The 19,968-nt window shown below is 59.9% G+C and overlaps 1 protein-coding gene across 1 annotated transcript in view; it reads right to left on the reverse strand.

Moving 5' to 3' along the window:
• Positions 1-13,930: 13,930 nt before the first annotated feature.
• GPC1 (glypican 1) overlaps positions 13,931-19,968 on the reverse strand; it is a 29,294-nt gene continuing 23,256 nt past the window's right edge. Inside the window, exons 3-9 of the mRNA XM_033859436.2 lie at positions 18,633-19,024; positions 17,862-18,027; positions 17,017-17,147; positions 16,811-16,930; positions 16,578-16,711; positions 16,043-16,218; positions 13,931-15,688 (exon numbers count right to left, since the gene is read on the reverse strand). Coding sequence (XP_033715327.1) covers positions 15,453-15,688; positions 16,043-16,218; positions 16,578-16,711; positions 16,811-16,930; positions 17,017-17,147; positions 17,862-18,027; positions 18,633-19,024 — 1,355 coding nt within the window. The 3' untranslated portion in view covers positions 13,931-15,452. The remainder of the gene's footprint in view (positions 15,689-16,042; positions 16,219-16,577; positions 16,712-16,810; positions 16,931-17,016; positions 17,148-17,861; positions 18,028-18,632; positions 19,025-19,968) is intronic.

The following is a 19,968-nucleotide window of genomic DNA, read 5'->3' on the forward strand; positions in this document are numbered from 1 at the left end:
TCCTTCATCAACTCTTCGGTGACCTTGAGGTAGTTTGTCCAAGAAAGGCAAGATAACATGATCTTTCCCCTTTCTTTATTTCAGAATAATACATTGATTTCCTAACAGATTTCAATGGTGGTGAGTGGGGGTTAGGTTTTTTTTAGTATCTTTGTCAACTCCTGGATGTTAATATGTATGACATGTTTCTGTCCATTGCAGTCATTATGCTTTTTGATGCCCAGGGCCTGTCTGTGGTCAGGGAGAGCCTCTTTAGTTTAGTTCTTGCAATTCTGACTCAACACCAGCATGCTGTGGTAGCTTTCTTGCCCCCTGCTCTGCAAGGAGTTCCGGGCTCATTCAGACACTTCCTGCCCTGCACCCGGGGTCGACTGCTTACACGTTGAGCCTGGCTCCTTCAGTGGGACGTGATAGTTAGAAACCACGATCTGTGTGCTCATCACTACTGCATTGGTTGGTTATTATTTTTAGGCCTTTTCAATAGCAGATCTGGAAAACACACCTAGAAAAAAATTTTTTTCATGGATTATTTATAACATTTTTTCTTTTCTTTTTAAAAACATTTAAAATCGAATGATTTTTTAAATTCCATAGTGCTTTACAATTTTCAGAAGTTTCACACACGTGATTTCATATAATGCCACCATAACCCTTTTCTTGGTCCCCTACCCCTATATTGCCCCAGCCCCCTCTACCCACTGGTAACCACTAGTTTGTTCTCTGTACCTGTGAGTCTGCTGCTGCTAGGTCATAAACCCACAAAACTCTTCATAAATTTGTAGGGATAGAAATAATACAAATTATGTACTCTGGCCACAGTGGAATGAAATTAGAAATGAGTAACAGAAAGAAGTTTGGGGAAATCACATAAAACAACACACTCCTAAATAACCAGGGGGTCAAAGAAGAAATCAAAAGGGAAATTAGAAAATGCTTTGATATGAATGCCCAAGAAGACACAACTTACCAAAACTTATGGAATGCAGCTAAAGCAGTGATTATAGGGAAGTTTATAGCTGTAAATGCCTATATTAAAAAGAAAAAAAGTCTCAATCAGTAACCTAACCTTCCTCCTTAAAACATTGGTGGAAGAAGAGCACACTAACCTAAAGTAAGCTCGTTAGTAGCCAGATAAACGTGTGTCTGTTAGAGCAAACATTCATGAGACAGAGAACAGAAAATCAATAAATTCAAAAGGTGGTTCACTGAAAAAAATCAGCAAAACTGACATATCTGGCTGCACTGACCAGGAAAAAGTGAAGACCCAAATTACTAAAATCAGAAGTAAAAGAGGGGACATTACTACCAAACTAATAGAAATGAAAAGGATTATGAGAGAACACTGTGAACAATTTTATGACAAAAATTGGATCACTGAGATGAAATGGACAAATTGCTGAAAACACATGATCTACCACAACTGATTAAAGAGGAAATAAAAAATCTACACAGACTTATAACAACTAAAAAGATTGAAAAGGATTAAAAAAAACTCCCAACAAAGAAAAGCCCAGGCACAGATGGCTGGTAAATTATACCAAACATTTAAAGCAGAATTAACACCAATCCTTTTCAAATTCTTTCAAAAATTAAAGGGGACACTTCCTAACTTATTTTATGAAGCCAGCATTACTTTGATTCCAAAGCCGGACAATGACATTATGAGAAAGCTACAGACAAATATCCTTTATGAATATAAATGCAAAAAGCTTCAACAAAATACTAGCAAACGAAATTCAGCATCATGTCAAAAGAACTATTGAATATCTGACATGACCAAGTGGGATTTACTCCAGAAATGCAAGGGTGGTTAAACAACAAAATAATAAATGTAATACACTATATTATTAGAAATGAAAGAAAAAACTATTTCAGTTGATGTAGAAAAAACATTTGATGTAAAAAATCCAACAGCCTTTCATGATAAAAACACACAACAAAGAATAGAAGGGCCTTTCCTTAACCCAGTAAGGGGCACCTGCAAAAAACCCCGTAGCTAACATCAAACTCAATGATGAAAGACTAGATACTTTCTCCCTAAGATCAGGAAGAAGACAAGAATGTCTTCTCTCACCATTTCTATATAGTATTATATTGGAGTTGTTAGCCAGTGTAATTAGGCAAGAAAAATAAATAAGAGGCATTCAGGTTGGAAAGGAAAAAGTTAAACTCTATTTGCAGATATCATCTTACAGATTGAAAATCTTAGGAAACCACTTTAAAACGAACAAACTAGTATTAAACTATTTTGACTAAGTATAAAAATATATTAATCTAAAAATAAAACTATTACACTATTAAAAGTAATAAATACATTCAGTAAGATTGCAGGATATAAGATCAACATACAAAAATCAATAGTATTTCTATACAGTTGCAGTGAACAAACCAAAAGTGAAATTTCAAAAACAATTCCATTTACTATGGCATCAATAAGAATAAAATGCTTATTAATGCATTTAACAAGACCAGTGTAAAATTTATACTCTGGAAGCCTCAAAACATTGTTAAAGAAATTAGAGGAGGCCTCAATAAGTGGAAAGACATCTCCCTATCAGAATCTCAACTGACTTCTTTGTACAAATCGAGACTGATTTTAAAATTCATATGGAATTGCAGGGGTCCCAGGATAGCCATAACCATCTTGAAAAAGAACAAAGCTGAAGGACTCTGATTTTCCAATTTCAAACTTACTGCAAAACAACGGTAATCAAGATAGCATGACACTGGCCTAAAGGTAGACATATAGAAACAATGGAGTAGAATAGATCCCAGAAATAAACCCATGTGTCTATGTCAACTGATTTTCAACGACGGTGCCAAGAATTTTTAATGAGAGTAAGAACAGTGTTTTCAACAAACGGTGCTGGGACTACTGGTGATCACACACAAAAGAGCGAAATTTGACCCGACCTCACACCACATAGAAAAATTAATTCAATTTGGATTGAAGAGCTAAATGTAAGAGCTTAAACTATAAAACTTTGAGAAGAAAATACAGGGATAAATCTTCATATCCTTGGATTTGTCAATGGATTCCTAGATATAAGCAAGGAAAGAAAAAAATCAAAATTAAAAACTTTTATGCTTTAAAGGATTCTATGAAGAAAATGAAACATAACCCACAGTATGGGAGATGTTTTGAAAATCATATATCTCGTAAGGGACTTGTATGTATTTAGGATAAATTTTAAAATCTTACGACTTAATAATAAAGACAAACAACCAAATTAAGAAATGGACAAAGCGTATGAATAGAAATTTCTACTAAGAAAGATACACAAATGGCGAATAAGCACGTGAAAGGATGCGCAACATCATTAGCCATCAGGGAGATGAGAGAGATCACTTCACAATCGCTAGTATGGCTATAGTCGAAGTCAGTAAGTGTCGGTGAGGATGTGGAGACGGTGGAAACCTCGTGCGCTGCTGGTGGGAATGCAAAATGGCGCAGCTGCTGTGGACAACAGTTGGCAGCTCCTCTAATGTTAAACATGGAGTTACCATAAGACCCAGCAATTCCACTCCTAGGCATATACTCAAGAGACATGAAAACATATGTCCACACAGAGATTTATAGCAGCATGATCCATAAAAGCCAAAGAATGGAAACCACCCAAGTATCCATCAGTTGATGAATGGATAAACAAATTGTGGTCTACCATACCATGGAGCATTATTCATCCATAAAAAGGAATGTAGTACGGAGACACGCTACAACATGGGTGAACTTGAAAACATTATAGTAAGCAAAATAATCTAGTCGTGAAAGACCACATATTATATGATTCCATTTATATGAAATGTCCAGACAGGAAAATACACAGAGACAAAGTAGATGAGTGGCTGCTTAGAGATGGAGGGGTAGGGGAATCGGGCATAAAAGCTGTCGGGCTGGGAACCGTTTTGGAGGATGAAAATGTTCTAAAATTGATTGTGGTGATGGTTGCACGGCTGTGAATGTACTAAAAGCCATTGGATTGTGAATATTTAAATGGGGGTATTGGATGGAATATGAATTAGGTCTCAACAGAGCTGTTCACAAAAGAGTCCCAGCATTCTAACAGACATGCCCTCTTGTCACTTCCGTTTCCTTTTAAAGAGGTGATGTGTGACACCGAGAAGCCATCAGACCCACTTTTAAGTTCTGCTTTATTGTCAGCCCTCCCAGAAGCGTCGCCCTGATGCCATGTGGTCTTCAGGACGGTGGCTTTGGCCCTGCACACTTCGTCATACAGCTGCCTTCCTGACCCACGTCCTAGTCCCCAGAGCAGCATGGGGAGTGGCTCTGGGTGCTGGTGGGCGCGGCGGTTGACGGGGGGATGAGGGGCTCCCACCTTCTCTACTCGCCAGCAGGTGTTTCTCTGTGAAGTTCCTGCATCTTCAGGGGTGCTGGCGAAGTGGAGGATGGGCGACCTTTCTTGGGAGGACTGTGCGTTGCTTAAGGGCAGGAAGGTGGAGGGACATGGTTGAGCCTCTGATGATTGTCGGGGGCTCGCTGCCCTCCTGTCCCCCAGCCCACTGTGCCTCCTGCCACCAGTGGCCAGAGAGCAGAGCCAAGAGTCTCCCCTCCAGAGAGGGGTGTGAGCCGCCAGGCAAGGCCGGAGAGAACCTGGTGCTGCCCGGTGGCCTTTCAAGGCGTGGTGAGCGGACACAGAGCCGGGGCTGGAGGCTGCAGGTCCGAGGGCCCGGATGCAGGAGCAGAGGGATGCCGCCAACACCGAGCCCCACTCTGCGCCCTCAGACCTGCTTGGGGGCTGTCCAAGGCTTGGGGCGCCTGCCTGCCTGCCTTGCCGCACAGCCAGGGCTGGGCCCACCATGGGAGGGTGGGCGAGGTGGGCAGCTCAGAGCCCCCTCCGCGTGTGGCGTCATGTGTGACCAGGAGGGCCCGTGGGGGCTAACGCGGTCTCTCGGTGCAACAGAGCCGGCCCCCTGTCGCCGGCTGAAGCGGAAGGGCACCGCCTGCCCGAGGGCCTGGGCTTGGACGAGCAGTGAGTGGCTGAGGGTGGCGGTGGGCTGGGTGTGCTGCCAGGCCGGCCCCGACCTGCGCTGCCCCCGACAGCACGGCTCTCGAGTGGCCTGGCCCTGCTGCGGGCGGTGGGCATCCTGGACGGCGCCCGCCCACTAAACCCTGGAGGGCGGGGCTGGGGTGGGGCGCGGGGGAGGCACACCCACCGGACTCACTGTTCCCCTGGGGCAGGTGCCAGGCCCACTCCCGAGGCGCGCCCGCTAGGAGTCTGCTCCCCCCACCGCAGCCTCCTCCCCACTCCCACGCCGTGGTGCGGGTCCCCAAATGGTGTGGTGTCGTCTCCTGCCCAGTGGGGCCGGCCAGCACCCGGATGGCTTCCAGGGCACGGGGCTTGTTTCCTGTTCCCAGTAGCACCGCACTGGACACAGGGCAGGCCCCGGGGCTCAGGGCCTCGGGCACAGGTGACGGGTGCCTCCCGACGGCCCACGTGGCTCCCCTGCAGGGTTCCCTTCTTCAAGTTCTGCTACGAGTGTGGCCGCTCCACTGGGGTGCGCCTCGCACCCTGCACCCGCTGCTACGGGATCGTGACCTGCAGCAAATACTGCAAGACCAAAGCCTGGACCGACTTCCGCAAGGATTGCCACTCGCCGATGGCCATCGGTGAGTCCAGGTGTCGGGCCGGGCTGCTCCCAGGACACAGGCACCGGCCTGCAGGGTGGCCGGGCAAGTATCCCCCATCATTCTCTGAAATTGCTCAAATTCAAGCCACTCTGCAGAATTCCCAGATGGGTCTGTGCGGGGACAGGGAGGGCACTGTCCCCGTGTAAGGTGGCGACGCCACGCTCAGTGTGCCCGTGGCTCCCTGGAGGTGTGACGTGACACCGGGGGCTCCGCTGGACACCTGGGGGCTCTGCTGACACCGGAAGGCCCTGGTAGACAATGGCTTCCCCGGACTGCAGGGCACTTGGCCTTGGGGCTGCTTCTGGAAGTTTTCTCCTAACCCGCTCTCCCGGGTGTCTGTCGCAGCAGGAGTCTGCTTCTAGAAGCACCCTCCTCTCCCACCCTCCCCAACCCCCTCTGGTGGGCTGCGAGGGGAGCTGAGGGTGCGTGGGTAGTGACTCTCCGCTGGCCCTGTGCTCCCGGTGAGGCGGGTGGCGAGCGGAGCTGTGTGCAGACTGTCCCCTGGGACGTGGCCAGGAGGCCCGGGCCTGCTGGGGGCCAGGGAGGGGGGCAGGTGTTGCCTGTACTTTCTCAGGGCCTGCTCTGGGAGCAGCAGCCGCCGGCCCTCGAGGGCGTGCGGGCCCCCGGGGGACGGCCCGGGCCCCTCACCTTCTCCTCCTCCCTGCCGGTTCCTTGTGCAGGGGCCCACCGGAAGGACAAGGACTGGAGGGTGGAAGGATCTCAGTGGCGGAGCCGCACCTGGTGCCGAGGCTGCTCCCTCTGGGAGGGCCGGGCTGCCTGTTCTCACCTGCTGGCAGCTGCCCCTTGGGGTCGCTTCTGGGCTCCTGGCCCCGAGGAATCAAGGGCGGGGGGTCTGCGCCTGTAGGGCTGTGCGTAGCAAGGTCTCCCTCCTGACCCCCAATAAAGCGGCAGCTCCTGGGGGTGTTTTTAACCCTCTCTGCCCCTACCCGGGCCAGGGGCTCCCCGTCTGTGCTGGCGAGCTCACTGGGCCCGTGGGCCTGGGCCGTCTGTCAGGAGGGCCGGAGGGTGAGGCTGGAGCGCGCTCTAGAGATTATCGCTGGGATGGGGGACCCACAGCCCTGCTCTCCATCTGGGCTCAGAAGGGATGGGCTGGGTGTCTCACGTTTCTGCCCACGGGCTCCAGGCTGTCCGCTGGTGTCTAGCGCGTTCACTTCTTCCTCGTGCATTTACTGAGTGTCTGCTTTGCCAGGGGTGTTCTAGGGGTCTGCTGGGTGTGGACTGAGACGGAGGAGGAACTAGAGGGCGACCGTGAGCCAGGAGCACAGAGTGAGGAGGGTGGGCCCCTGGGGGGTGCGTCTGCTCTCGTGGAGGGGGTGGGGGGAAGGGGGTGGGGGAGGGCATGGTGAGGAGTGAGGGCAAGAAGGTGCTGGTGTTTCCAGGGAGGAGGTGGCGGGAGGGGGCTCGCTGCTGAGAGCAGAACCGTGGGGAGTGGGGCAGGGCGGGGCATGGCAGTGGGCAGGGAGTCGGGGCTGGAGCCCCGCAGGTGAGGACCCCAACCAGGCAGGCTTTTTGCTGGTCAAGGCGGCATCTGCAGCCGTGGTGGTTTTGCTTGACTTTCCTAGCCTCTTGTGGGAGACGGGGCTCCCTATGTGGGAGGTGTGCTGGGGGCCGTCCCGACTGATGCTCCTGTAAGGGGAGAGGAAGGCCTGTGGGCAGAGTGAGAAATGACCTCGTGTGTCGCTCTGGAGCTGGGCTGGCTTTTCAGAGGGGCTCTCCATGGAGGCTGGGGGCTGGGCCTTTGTAGCAGCCTCAGCGAGTTGTGGCTGCAGGCCCCCCGGGGGGACACATAACATGGCAGTGGAGGGCCTTCCTGGGGAGGGGAGGGGTGGGGGTGTGGCCGCCTCCCACTGCATCCGCCAGAGGAAAACGTCCTAACAAGGACTCTTGAAAAGTTAGAGAACATGGGTGGGTGCACGAGAGTAAGAAATAGCGAACGACGACTATTCCCGACACCCGGAAGTTACCATGGTCGGCACTGCGCTGTGTGTCCTTCCAACTTCATCTGTGTGTCTGCAGACAGCACACACACAGCACAGATGCACATGCGTATCTGAAGTGGGAGCACGATCGTGTTCTAAACTAGGCCACGAACATCTCTCTATGCTACTAAATGCTCGCCTGCAGCATCATTTTCCTCGGATGAAGTTTGTTTTACTCTGGTTATGCACGATGAACTCAGCGTAAAGCATCCGAGCCTACTCAAGTATAACTGTGCTGAACGTGTTTAGACTTTCATCTGTGCACGCATGTGTACATGCGTGTATGTCCTCAAGCACCCCGTGCACACATGTACTCTATCATGCACTCCATCCATTTACGTTAATTGAAACAAAGGTGAACTTTGCGACTTTAACCTGCCTTCCTAAAGCACCGCGTGGTCCTGTCACTTGCACGCAGGAACCCGAGCACGTCTGCCCGATGCCCCTGTGAAGGGCGTTTGGGTTCACCGTTCACCTGTGAGAGGGTGCTGCACACACACCGTTGGCCTATTTTCCCCTTTGTCTAAATTCACAGGCGTTAACTCTTCACACCTTTGGTTTTGCGTTCTGGGAGGTCACCGCACGTGTCCCCACACCGCACCATCAGTCACGGGCTCTGGCACTGTCGCCCTGTCCGGTCCCCTGGGGAATGCTTGTACCAGTGTGAGCACACTTCCGATTCAACATTTGTCTTTCCTCTTGCCCTGCTTTCACTGGAGAGCTTTGCTCTCCCCGACTTGTGAGGACTCTTCCTAAAGCACATCCCCTCTCCCTCTCCTGTGGAAAGGGCCTTATCCCAGTTGAACTTGGCCACGTGGAATTTTCTACTCTTTTCTTCACTTCGTCTGTTCTGTCCTTCAGGGTCCGGTTTGCTAGGCTGCTTAGGGAGCAACCCTGGACGAGATTATACAAGGGTGTGCCCAGATTTTACAAGCGATTTTCTTGCACTATGGTTTTACCTGTAATTTTATAATCAGCCTAGAATTCATTCTTGTGCAGGACCCGAGAGCCGCCTAGCTGAACCTCTCCCCCCAGGATTAATGGTGATCGAGTGTCCACTTCTGTTTGCTGCCCGGGCACACGTGCTCCTGGGTGCTCCAGGCTGCTGGCTCTACTGTCCCCGGGACAATCCCACCAGGGTTCTATTCCCTCTGAAATGCACTAGCTGTTGTCCGTACGCAGATGAATTGTAAATTGTTAGGTTCAAGAATGTGTTGCTGGGACTTTGTAATTATTTTCAGTGTTTAGTTTGATCGGGAGACAGCATCTTCTGTATGTTGTTTTCTAGGCAACAATATGTTGCTGTTGAGTTTGATATTTTCCGTTACAAAGGCATCACCGTCAACCTCTTTCACACCTCACGTCAGATCTTCAGCAAGTCTGATCAGCTCCGCCTTCAATGTGCGGCCCAGGGCCATGTAGCTCCGCCCTCCACCCGCACGCCCTCAGAGCCCTCGCGCCTCTGGCCGCTGCGTCGCCACACCCACCCTGGCACTTGGCTCCACCCTCTGGCTGGACCGCCCTCCCGCAAACGTGGTTCATTCCCTCCCTCCCGCCCCCAGATGGGTGCTGCGATGTCCACTCCTTTCTGGGCCAACACGTGCACTGAGTGCGTCCCCGCTGCCCAGCATGCTCTGGGCACCCAGGACACCGCAGAGGACAAGGGCACCGGGTCCCTGCCCTGGGGGGGCCCACATTCCAGGAGGGAGAGCTGCTGTGTGGGGGAGGGCCACGGCTGCCGGCCTCCACAAGGAACTGTGTGCCAAGCCGAACCGCAGGTGCCACAACAGTGCCTCAGTACCGTACACGGGGGACCCACCCGCAGGCCCCAGCGTCCGTCTTACACATGACCTGTGCCCGCACCACGGATGAAGTCGGGCAGCCGCGGCTGCTGCTTGCCCCCAGCTCTCTGGGTGGTCGGCCACGGGCTCCGGAGATGGCCATGCCTGGGTCCGTCCCTCCCCGGCGTCTGTGGCTCTCTAGCCCTTCCCCGGCGCGCTGGCCGGTGCTGCAGTGGCGCTGGATGACGTGGCAGCGGCAGGCCACCTGTGACTTTAAGGGAATGCTTTCAGCCACTGATTTCTTAAAAGGATACGCGGCATTCCATTCTACGGGTGTTGCGCTTTGGTCGTCCCAGCTTAGATCTTACCTCTCTGCTCCATTGATCTATCTAATGGATGCTGTGCCTCTGTGTAGTTTTACTTGTGTGGTGAAGCATCTCCCCATCACCGCCACCCTCAGGCCACGGGTCCAGTGCTGTCCTCTCCGTCCCTTTCTCACGCGGAAGTTCAGCTGCGTCTCCAGTATATACGGGAACCCATCACCTCTCACCTTGCCCTTGGTGGTCCCTGCAGTGTCTGGGAGGCTGTGCCTCATGGACCCCTCCTTCGTGCCGGCCATTCCCCTCCCACATTGCCGTCCACGGAGACTCCGACCAGAGCAGGGATACAGCCAAGCCAATGGCCACCCCCTCAGGTCCCGAGTGCCTCGGGCAGCCGCCGGTCGGGATTTCAGACACAGGGGTAGCTTGGGCTCTTGGCTGTCCCTGGGGTCAGCTTTCCCCTTGACAGACTCAGAGCCGGATGGCACCCGGCACTGCCAGTGTGTGTGGAGCAAGGGGGGCCCCGTGCTAGGGGCTTCTGCAAAGCAAAGCTCCCTTTCCAGAAAGTTCTGTGATGTTGCTGAGACCCTCTGCCTGCTTCTGTTCTCTGAGCATGAGGATATGCCCCGAAATCCCACCTCCCTTCTCCTGGCCGCAGTGGGCTGGGCTGGCCGCTGGCCCCTTGGCTCTCTGCGAACTTGGAGTTCTGGTCGCTTAGGCCCCGCGGCAGGAAGACGGGCCCCAGGAAGCTAGGGAGGCTGTGTCCAGGCTGCACTCTGGGCCCGACCTGTGCCCCCGACGACACCCTGGACCTGGAGGAGGCTGCCCGCCCCTCCCTCGTGGGTCCCACCCCCTCGGGGGGTCGTGGCGTCGCTGGGACTGCTGGTCGCCTGCTGGAGGCTGGTGGGAGGGGAACGTCCAAGGTCGCTGGGGCAGCAGCGCTCGGGGTGAGACCGCCATCGGGGGGTGGGCTGAGGCCAGGGAGTACGGTGTGCGAGGCCTGGTGACTCTCCGGGACCTCGGTGCCCCAGAGGGAGGAGCTCCGAGGGCCTGGTGCTGGGTCCCTCAGGGGCTGTGCTGGGTGTCAGGGCCACGAGGGCAGGAGGGGGACCAGCCACGGTGGGGGGGGGGGCACAAGGCAGCGATCGACGGGTCTAAGTGACGGGTCAAGTTTTGGCGGGAGGGGGTGCAGGGTCAGAGCTCAACGTTGAAACGCTCAGTCCTGGGCAGCTGCAGGAGGCGGAGCTGCAGAGAAGCGCACGCTGGCGCCGGGAGCACGTGGCAGGGCTGCCGGGGTGGACGCGTCAGCCGTGGGCGGTCACTGGAGCTGCGTGGCTGGATGGGGGGGTGCGCGGCCTCAGGGTCAAGTCCTGCGTGTCCCGAGAAGTTGAGGGGGAGAGCGGACTGCCCACGGCCTCAGGAAGGGGAGGCAGCACGGTGGGATTTCTCCTGCCCCGGGCAGCTGCGGAGGGGGTGTGTGTCCGTGTGTGTCCGCGTGTGCAGAGGCGGTCACTGCCAAGTAGGTGGAGGGCCGGGCTGCCCGGGGGCTGTGTCGCCGGGCAGCCGTGAGGGGTGTTTGCTGAGGCTGCTCCGAGGTGCTCCCACCCCTGCCTTCTCACTCCCCCCAGCCACGCCCACCCGTCCTCTGGCTCAAGAGTGTGCCCGGATGCCCCCTGGCTCCCCTGCGACCCTCGCTCGCAGCTCCCCCCACTCCAGGCTCCTCTCGGCCAGCCACCTGGACGCTGGGGTCCTCCCTCAGGCTGGTAAAAGGGGCCCTGCCACGTGCCTCGCCCCAGGCCCACACCGGGGACACTTGAGGTGGGGCGGGGCGGGACGGCGCAGCGGGGCGGTGGCCCAGGGGGACCGTGGGCGACCTCAGAGCGAGGGTGGCGGCCGTGGCCTCCGGGGTCCAGACTCAGTGGAAGAGCAGCAGGCCAGGAGTGCAGTGAGGGAGGACAGCGGAGAGTGTGCGTGAAGGGGGGCGCGGTGCGGGCGGGGGAGAGAAGGGGCGGGAGTGCGGATGGGCTGACGGCCCCTCCTAGGGCCCCTCCTAGAGCGGTGGAGGAGGGGGGTGGGGGACAGGCCAAGAGGATGCTATGAGGGGAGCCCATGTTCTCAGGGCATGAGCGGAGGGGACAGTGGGGGGTGGCGGGCCGGAGCCTCTGGGCCGGAGGGACCAGGCCGGTTGGTAGTACCCCGAGGGATGCCAGATAAGGTCTGGGGAGCAGCCCGGAAGCTGGGAAGGGGAGTCGGGGAGCCCAAGAGGGGCACAGCCTGGGAGGAGGCCTTGGGATGGGGAAAGGGCAGTGGCATTTGGCCGGGAATGTTGGTGGTTGAGATAAAGGGCCTGGAATTTGGGGTGCTGGGGTTCTGCCCAGAGCCAGCGTTCTATGCTCTGGAGAGATGGGGTGGGGGGCAGGGTGAGTCCCAGGAAGGATGCAGAAAACAAGTGCCTGGAACCTCAGGTTCCTTCCAGGCCACAGAGCCCCCGCCAGCCCCCGCTTGGAGCCTGGGGAGCTGGGCACCTGCCCCTCCCCCCTCCCGCCCGCTACCTCCTCCTCCTCCGGGTCCTGGGGAGGCTCCCAGCTTAGTTTCCTTTGTGGTTTGTGTTCTTGTTTTTAAAGAGACCACCCTCCACCCCCTTATAAGAGCTTCAAGGCCCTGGATCCGACCTAGTGCAATGCTGGAAATTTTAAAAAGTCAACAATAAAAGGAGCCCCTCCCCCTCCCCCCGGTGGGACAGGTGTCCGCACAAGCGCGTGGACACGCTGGCCTTGCCCAGGCCACCCACAGGTAGCTCCCTGTGGAGCTGGCTGATCTCTGCCCGTCACTGTGGGTCGGTCAGGCTGTCTGTGGCTTCCTGCATCCCCATGAGGAATGAACGGGGCCCAGGAGCCAAGGAGGGGGAGCCTCTCGCTGCCCAGCACCTGGCCTGGGGTGGGCAGGGCTTGGGAGCTCACGGGTGGTCCGGGGCCGGGCCCAGGGCTGCAGGGACAAGGCACAGAGACCCCCGAGGTGGGCGCCCTCCCTTCGTGCTCCTGACCCATCGGCTGTCACCTCCCCTGTGGACTCCTTTCCCCCGACAGGGAAAATACATCCAGCTCTGCTCACAAGGAAACCTTTGAAGCAACGTGGCAACGAGCCACAGAAGTCAGACCCTGAAGCTGCCACGCAAGTCGAGGTGCTTACGTTGCACCTACAGTCAAGAGTGAGCGTCTGGGCGCCCACCTGCCTATACAGGGCTCCAGGAGGAGCTGGGCCAGCAGGAACGGGGACCACCCCAGGACTCGTGGAGGGGTGGGCGGGTGAGCACGCAGTTGCTGCCCGGCAGGTGTCCAGGGAGGCCTGAGCTTCGCCCCAGGCCCAGCAGGAGCTGCGACCCCTGCAGGACTCCCTCCGTGGAGCTGCATTCTCCTCCCAGGGTGCGCCGCCTGGCCCCCCCGACCCCGTGCTGGGGGCCCAGCTCCCTGTACTCACGGGGCCCAGGGTCCTGGCTGCTGGTCCTTCAGTGGTCCAGGGCCCCAGGAAACAAGAGAAGCTTTGCGGATCATTTGACCGGCAGCCACTGTGGGCTGCGACACCCAAATAAAGTGACCCTCGGTGGCTGCCGCCTCTGCGTTGCAGCCTCTGGCTGAGGTGCCGGGCCCTGCACTCGGTGCGGTGCTGCAGAGGCCGGTGTCCAGGGGCTGCAGGGCCCCCCGGGGGCAAAAGTGGGTCTGGCAGCTTCACTCAGGGATCCCACGGGACTGCCTGGGGAAGGGCAGCGTGGCTGGGCAGGGGTCCGCGCTCTGGCGAGAGGAGCCAGGTGTGGCAGGGCTCTCTGTAGCACTGGGGGCTGACTGGACCATCAGGATGTCTCGCCAGGCTCGGCCTCAGGAGACGCTGGTCCCCGTGCCCTGATCTGGGCATCTCTGAGGCTACTTGGCAGGAACTGGTAACGGGAACCTTCCTGGGACACGTGTCTGGATGTGTGTGTACAGAGCAGGGGCGGTGAGGGTGGACGGCAGGGGGGACCCCGGTTGGTGGCAGGACAGCACTCTGCAGCCGTGGGCCACACCGCCAGGCGCGATCTGTGTCCGAACCCCTCCTCACCTCCTAACCGGCCACGGCCTGCTGTGCACGGCCCACGGCACACCCTTGCGGCCGGGCTGAGCACAGCGGGATCACTGCAGCCACACGCGGTCTCCAGCCTTTTATTCATACGAGGACTCAAAGAACACACGTCACCTGCTGACACCGTGCAGCACAAGGAGACGGCAGGCCTGGCCGCCGCCTGGCCAGTGCCCGTGGCAGGGCCGCCCCTTCCAGAGACACATGTAGGGCAGGGCCGGAATGCAGGCCGCTCTGGGGCCGTCCTGGCACACGGGTGGTCACTGCCCCAGAGCCCCTGAGAGTTCAGCTAGCCCTCACTCGCAGGGAAGGAGGCCCCAGGCCCAGCCCCCTGCCCAGGCACGACAGGGTTACGATGGGGTGGGTGTGCCTGTGAGGCTGGGCTGCCGGCGGAGTGCAGGACCCCACACACCCCAGAAGCCCTAACCAGTGGCCAGGGGCCCCCCAGCCCCGTGAGGAAAAGCAAAGCAGCGCGAAGCAGCCTTCTCAGGGCCCGGGGGCTGGTGAGGACCACTCTCCCTGGTCATGGTGGCTTAACATCCCCCAGACCCTCAAGGACCACCCTCCTGTGCCCGGCTCCCTCTGTCGCCAGCCCCTCCCCAGGCCCTGCAGAGGGTAGGGCCCAGGAGGGTGGGCCCACAGGTCTACGGAGGGGCCTGGACAGCCTGAGTGAGCGGGGGTGCGCCCAGATCCCAGGGCCACGGAAGGTCGCCCGGGACCTTCAAAAGCATTTGGGGATGAGCTGAGAAAGCAGCTCTAGGTGAGAGGACGGGAAGCGCTTGCAGAGTACGCACGGCTGGAAAAGCCCTTAACTGTCAAAGCTCCCCGGGCCCTGCAGCTGGCGGGGTCAGGGAAGGGATGTCCCTCCGGCCTGCAGAGCCGGGTCTCGCTGGCCCTGAGCTGAAGTTTCACCAGCCACCCAGCATCTCTGTGGCCAGGTGACAGCCAGGGGTCACCTGCAGCCCTGGCCTGTGTCGCCCTGAGCTGGGACTGGCCCTGGGTCTGGGTGGAGACAGGGGGCAGGACAACGGCAGGTGGCGCGTCCGCACAGCCCGAAGTCCCCTGTGGATGGGCAGGAGCCGCGGCCCAGCCCCGCACAGACGCAGCTGAGAGGTGGCTCTGGTGGGGGGGGTGGGGCAAGGTTCATGCGTGATCTCAAAGGCCCCGTTAGACCCTAGACGGCGGGAACCCCGACGCCCTCTCAGGGATTCTTGGGCGCTGGGGGTGGGCCTTTCAGACACCTGGAGGCCCCGGTGCTCGGCGGGGCAGGCGGGAGATGAAGGCGCGGCTCGCGCTCCGGCGGGACTCTGCTCGGGCCGCCTCCTCGCAGGCCCTGGTACTGCCGTGATGGCGCAGGAGCTGGGGGCGAGAGACGGCACCGGCATCCCCGAGGTCCCTGAAATGCATGGCTTTTGGGGACGCCGTTCCCTGCTGACCTGAGGGCCTCATACAAAACTAAAAGCCAGGGTGGCTGGCACAGCCCCTCGCCCGGCCCCCAGCACAGTCACGGCCGCAGTTCCTCGCCGACCCTTCCTGTACCGTCTGGTTTTGGCAAAGTCAGTCCTTGGCCTCGGGCCCTGGGGCCGGGCAGTTACCGCCACCAGGGCCTGGCTGCTGAGAGCACCAGCGGGAGGCCGGAGAGCAGCAGGAGGCGTGTGCAGGGCTGTGGGCGGCCCGTGGCCGACGCCTTCTGACCCTCTCGCTCGGAGAGGCCGGGCAGGGCGTGGCTCAGGGGCGTCCGGGAGCTGGAGCTCTTCCTGCCGACCCTCCGGCCACACTCGTCGTCGGGGCAGCCCTCGCCGCTGCCTGAGCCGCTGCCGTCATCACCTGGGGAGAAGAGGCGGCTCCAGTGGGCCCGCCCAGCCCTGGGGACCCCGAGAGCCGCGTCCCTCCGCCTGGGCCTCGCGGGCCAGTGACGCCAGCTCCGCCCTGACCGCAGCACCCCGACCCCCTGGGCCTGCCGAGGCTGGGAGGACGTCCGGGCCGGGTCACAACTGTGCCCGGGGACAAGGGGCAGGGGGACTTTGTGACCACACCGGGCAGTGGCAGCGTCCTCAGAGCCACTGTGGAGGCCCGGGGGCTGGGAGGGCCCCATCCGCTGCAGCCTTCCCCGGCCGGGGGCTCTCCCTGGCGTTCTGGCACCAACCCTCAGCCCCCAGGCCACCCCTGGCCCGCTCTCACTGGCGTCCTGGAAGTCCACGTCGTTGCCGTTGTAGGCGCCGCGCAGACGGTTGGTCGTGATCTTCAGCTGCATGATCTGCTGGCGGATGGCCATGTCGGGCTTGGTGATGTCCACCTCCACCTCGGGGTTGTTGATCTGGTTGGCCAGGCCGTCGCCCATCACCTCGGGCAGGTACCTGGAGGCCGGGAGGGCAAGCCCTGGGTCACTGCCCTGCTCCCCACACAGGGGCACTGCCCCAGCATGCCTGCCCACTCCCCTCCCCCCGTCAGGGCGGTGGCAAGCCTGAGACCCCCCCCAGAGGCTCCAGGGGCCGACGGGAGCCCGTGCAGACCCCACTGCAGTGGGGTGAGGATGCGCTGAGCATGGCGCCTGCTGTGGGGAGCTGGCACAGGGCGAGGACTCAGCCCTCATCCCAGCTCTGGGTCCCGTTGGGTGTCCCGCGTCAGGTATGGCCCTATGCACACAACATCTGGTGCCCCAGACTGGCAAGGGGCCATGAAGGAGGGACGGAGTGTGTCAGCCAGGGGCACCTACCGACCCTTGGCCACCCCATTCCAGCAGCGGTCATCGCTGGCCGCGCTCATGGCCAACTTCTCACTGCACAGCGTCCCCGGGAGGCTGATCCAGAAGTCCTGGGCATCTCGGAGCTGGGCCTTGGCCTCGGAGACCTGCAGGGCAGCAGTCAGGCCCCTGGGCGCCCCGGCCCAGCCTGCCCTGGACCCCCAACCGCTTCCCCCCAGGGCCTGCCCGGCTGAGGGGCCCCTCACCAGCTTCTGAAGCGTGCCCGCGGGTGGCTTCTCCGGCAGCGCCAGCTTGCCCCGGCGCCGCTTCTCCTCGGGCTCGGGGCCCTGGGGGTTCACCTTGGGGTTCCCGCAGCCCTGGATGACCTGGGGGGAGAACGCAAGTGTCCTGGAAGGGTACGAGGCCGTATCCGGGGCGCCCACCCTCGCCCACTGCATGCCCCTGCCCGCACCTTGGCTGTGAGGGTGTCGCTGTTGTCCTGTAGGGCGCTGATGGCTTCTGCCAGCCACAAGTGCACGCCGCCGATGACGCTCTCTGCGCCCGTCGGGCCCCAGAACTTGTCTGTGATGAGCACCATGGAGTCTGGCACGGGCGTGAGCACACACACAGGGGGCGCTTTGTACGTATGCGCACTGGCTCACCACGTGCTACCACACGCACGGCAGCTTGTACGAGACGATATATCTGTATGTCGGCTCACTTCAGGCCAGCCCGTGTACACGTTAGCGCCTGTGTGTGTCGGCACACGTACACCTGGCCCACCACATGCCTATGCTACCTCACATAGTTTTCACGTTGGCTCGAGGCATGCCAGCACACGTCCACGTTAGCACGTGTCTCAGCACGAATGTGGGCTGGCCCACGTGTCAGCACGCGTTAGAACTTACACATCTCGGTACACAGGCACGCTGAACCCTCCCGTCAGCCCACGTGTGTCACCGTGGATGCACGCGGGCTCACCGCGCAGCAGCAGGTGTACACACTGTGGCACATCTGTGTTGGCACAGCTGCTTGGTGACCCACGTCACGTCGGCACCCCTCAGAGCTGGCCCACCCCAGGGCAGCAACGCGCACGTTAACTCACGCACGTGTTGGCACGTACGCGCTCAGTGGAGAAGGGCAGGACTGTGACCCCGCAGGGCTCCCTCCCGGGCAGCTGCCCACGTTGCAGTCTGTTCGGGACGTTCGGGGGGCAGCTTGTTCCTCGCCCCAGGGACCGCCTGCTCCAGAGGACAGGCCCGGTTTTGCACGCCCCCACCCCCCTTCCCGCAGGCGGTGACGGCAGTGGGAGCTCACCCAGAAGGTTCCTCCACTCGGCGTCCAGGTCAGCCTGGTTGGCCAGGCAGCCCTTGAGCACGTTGCGGCAGTAGTCGGGGCAGGGCCGGGCGCCAGGCACCCCCAGGCAGTGGGCACAGTACACCAGCTTCATGACGGCCCGTGAGCACTCCGGGCTCAGGGGCACCTGGGGAGGCAAGGCAGCCTGAGCGCCACCCCGCAGCAGGTGTGCAGCCCCACAAGGCGCGCCCGGGTCCTTCTCAGATGACCAAGCAGGCCTGCTGGCCATGGCGGGGCTCCGTCTAATAAGCGATGCACTCACAGTGCCGCGACTCCCCGGGGCACCGCGGTCACGAGCCCTCCCAGGGAAGCGGGAATACCGCCCACCACGCAGCTGAATGGATGGAGGCTGGGGCTGTAGGTGACTCGTTAGGGACCCCAGTGGGGGTGGAGGTGGCTCACGATGCCCTCCCACACCCGACGCTGGTGGGTCTGACACGAGCGAGCTGCCCGACGGGGCCAGGCATCCCTCGCCCCGGCCTCGGAGCACACATCTCCCTCATCCCCCGTCTCCCGTCCACCTGACCCCTGGAGCTGGCTCAGCAACCAGCCGCAGCCCTCTTCCCTTCCCTTTCTGCCCGGGACCGGCCTGGCCATCGCTGCCCCGAGCAGAGCTCGCATGCTGGATCCTCCCACCCGCCCGGGTGGGGGGTGGAAGGGGACACCGGGAGTCCCAGGGCCCCGGGGTGGGGCGCGGGGACGTGCGGCAGGGGGCGGGGCCTCCGCGCGCACCTGGGCCACCTTCCGGACCACGTCGCTAGCCACGCCCAGGCCCTGCACGAACGCGCGCGCCGCCACGAAGGCGCGGGTGGCGCGCAGGCGCAGCTCGCGGGGGGCCTCCCCGAAGGGCCGCAGCGGCTCGGCCTGCTTGCCCAGGCAGTCCAGGTAGTCGTCGGGCAGCAGCAGCTGCGGGTGCAGCTGCCGGAAGAGGCGCTCGAGCAGGCGGGCCCAGAACTCGGCCAGCGTCTCCTCCAGGTGCAGGTTGGCGCCGCGGTAGTAGAGGCGCAGCTCGGCGTACAGGTCGCGGAAGGCCTTGGCGTTCTGCACGTACAGCTCCCCGAAGGCGCCCGGGAAGGTCTCCTGCAGCGCCCGCTCCGAGTCGTTCAGCAGGCGCTGGAAGTGATCTGCGCACGGGAGGCGGGCGTCAGGCCTTCCCGGAGCCCCCTGCCCACCCCGCGTGCTGTGGCAGCGCGACCGGCATTAAGGGGGCTCTGCCGGGGACCCCCGGTGCTGTGCGAGTCATCAGAGCCTGCACGGGCCCTGGGTGCCCACCCCCACGGGGCTCTGAGACCTCCCCGTCCTGGCCCGGGGCCTGGGCATCCAGAATCCATTTCTGAGCTGGGCCTTGAGCAGGGGACACACGGTGCCTCACTGCCCCCCGAGATCACCTGGCAAGGGTCTGTGTGGAGGAGCAGGAGGGTGCTCTGAGTCGGGGTGGGACCCACTGGGGGAAGAAGGCCCAGGGCGTCCCTCCCCCTCCCCGTACCCCGGCCTCTGACACCCAGCCAGGCCCCCTGCCCTGGGGGTGTGCCTCTGCACTCTCCACCCCGCCCACCTCTGAGGCTCTCCTGGGCTTCCTGCCCTCCCCCTCCGTCCTCATCTCTCTCGGACGCCCTCTCTCTGGTTTTGGAAGCTGGACAGCCTGAGGGTCTGGGGAGGGTCTCCGCAGCCCTCGGGATGCACCCAGAGTCTCGGAGGGGGGTGCCGAGGCGGGGCATGAGCGTGGGCCGCAGACCCCTGTGGTTTCAGGGAAATACCTCTGGGCCCCGTGTGCTGAGAACGAGGCCCCTAACGCCGCCCGCCCCTTTCAGCAGGGAGACGGCAGGGTCCATAAGCACACAGACTGTCCACTCAGACGCTTCCTCGAGAGCTGTGGCCAGCCCTCCCCACACAGGCCCCAACTCGGGTGTCCAGGGACACACGGCCAGGTTGGCTTTGCTCTGAGGCGTGGTGGACATTAGGCCTCTGGCTCTCGGACCCGTGTCTACACCCACCCCACCAAGACCCTCCCGCAGCTCCGGCTGTGCCCCTGCAGCTCCCCAGGAGGGAACTGTGGGAAGGAGCGGAT

Source organism: Tursiops truncatus, chromosome 7, assembly GCF_011762595.2.
Source record: "Tursiops truncatus isolate mTurTru1 chromosome 7, mTurTru1.mat.Y, whole genome shotgun sequence".
Classification (NCBI taxonomy): domain Eukaryota; kingdom Metazoa; phylum Chordata; class Mammalia; order Artiodactyla; family Delphinidae; genus Tursiops; species Tursiops truncatus.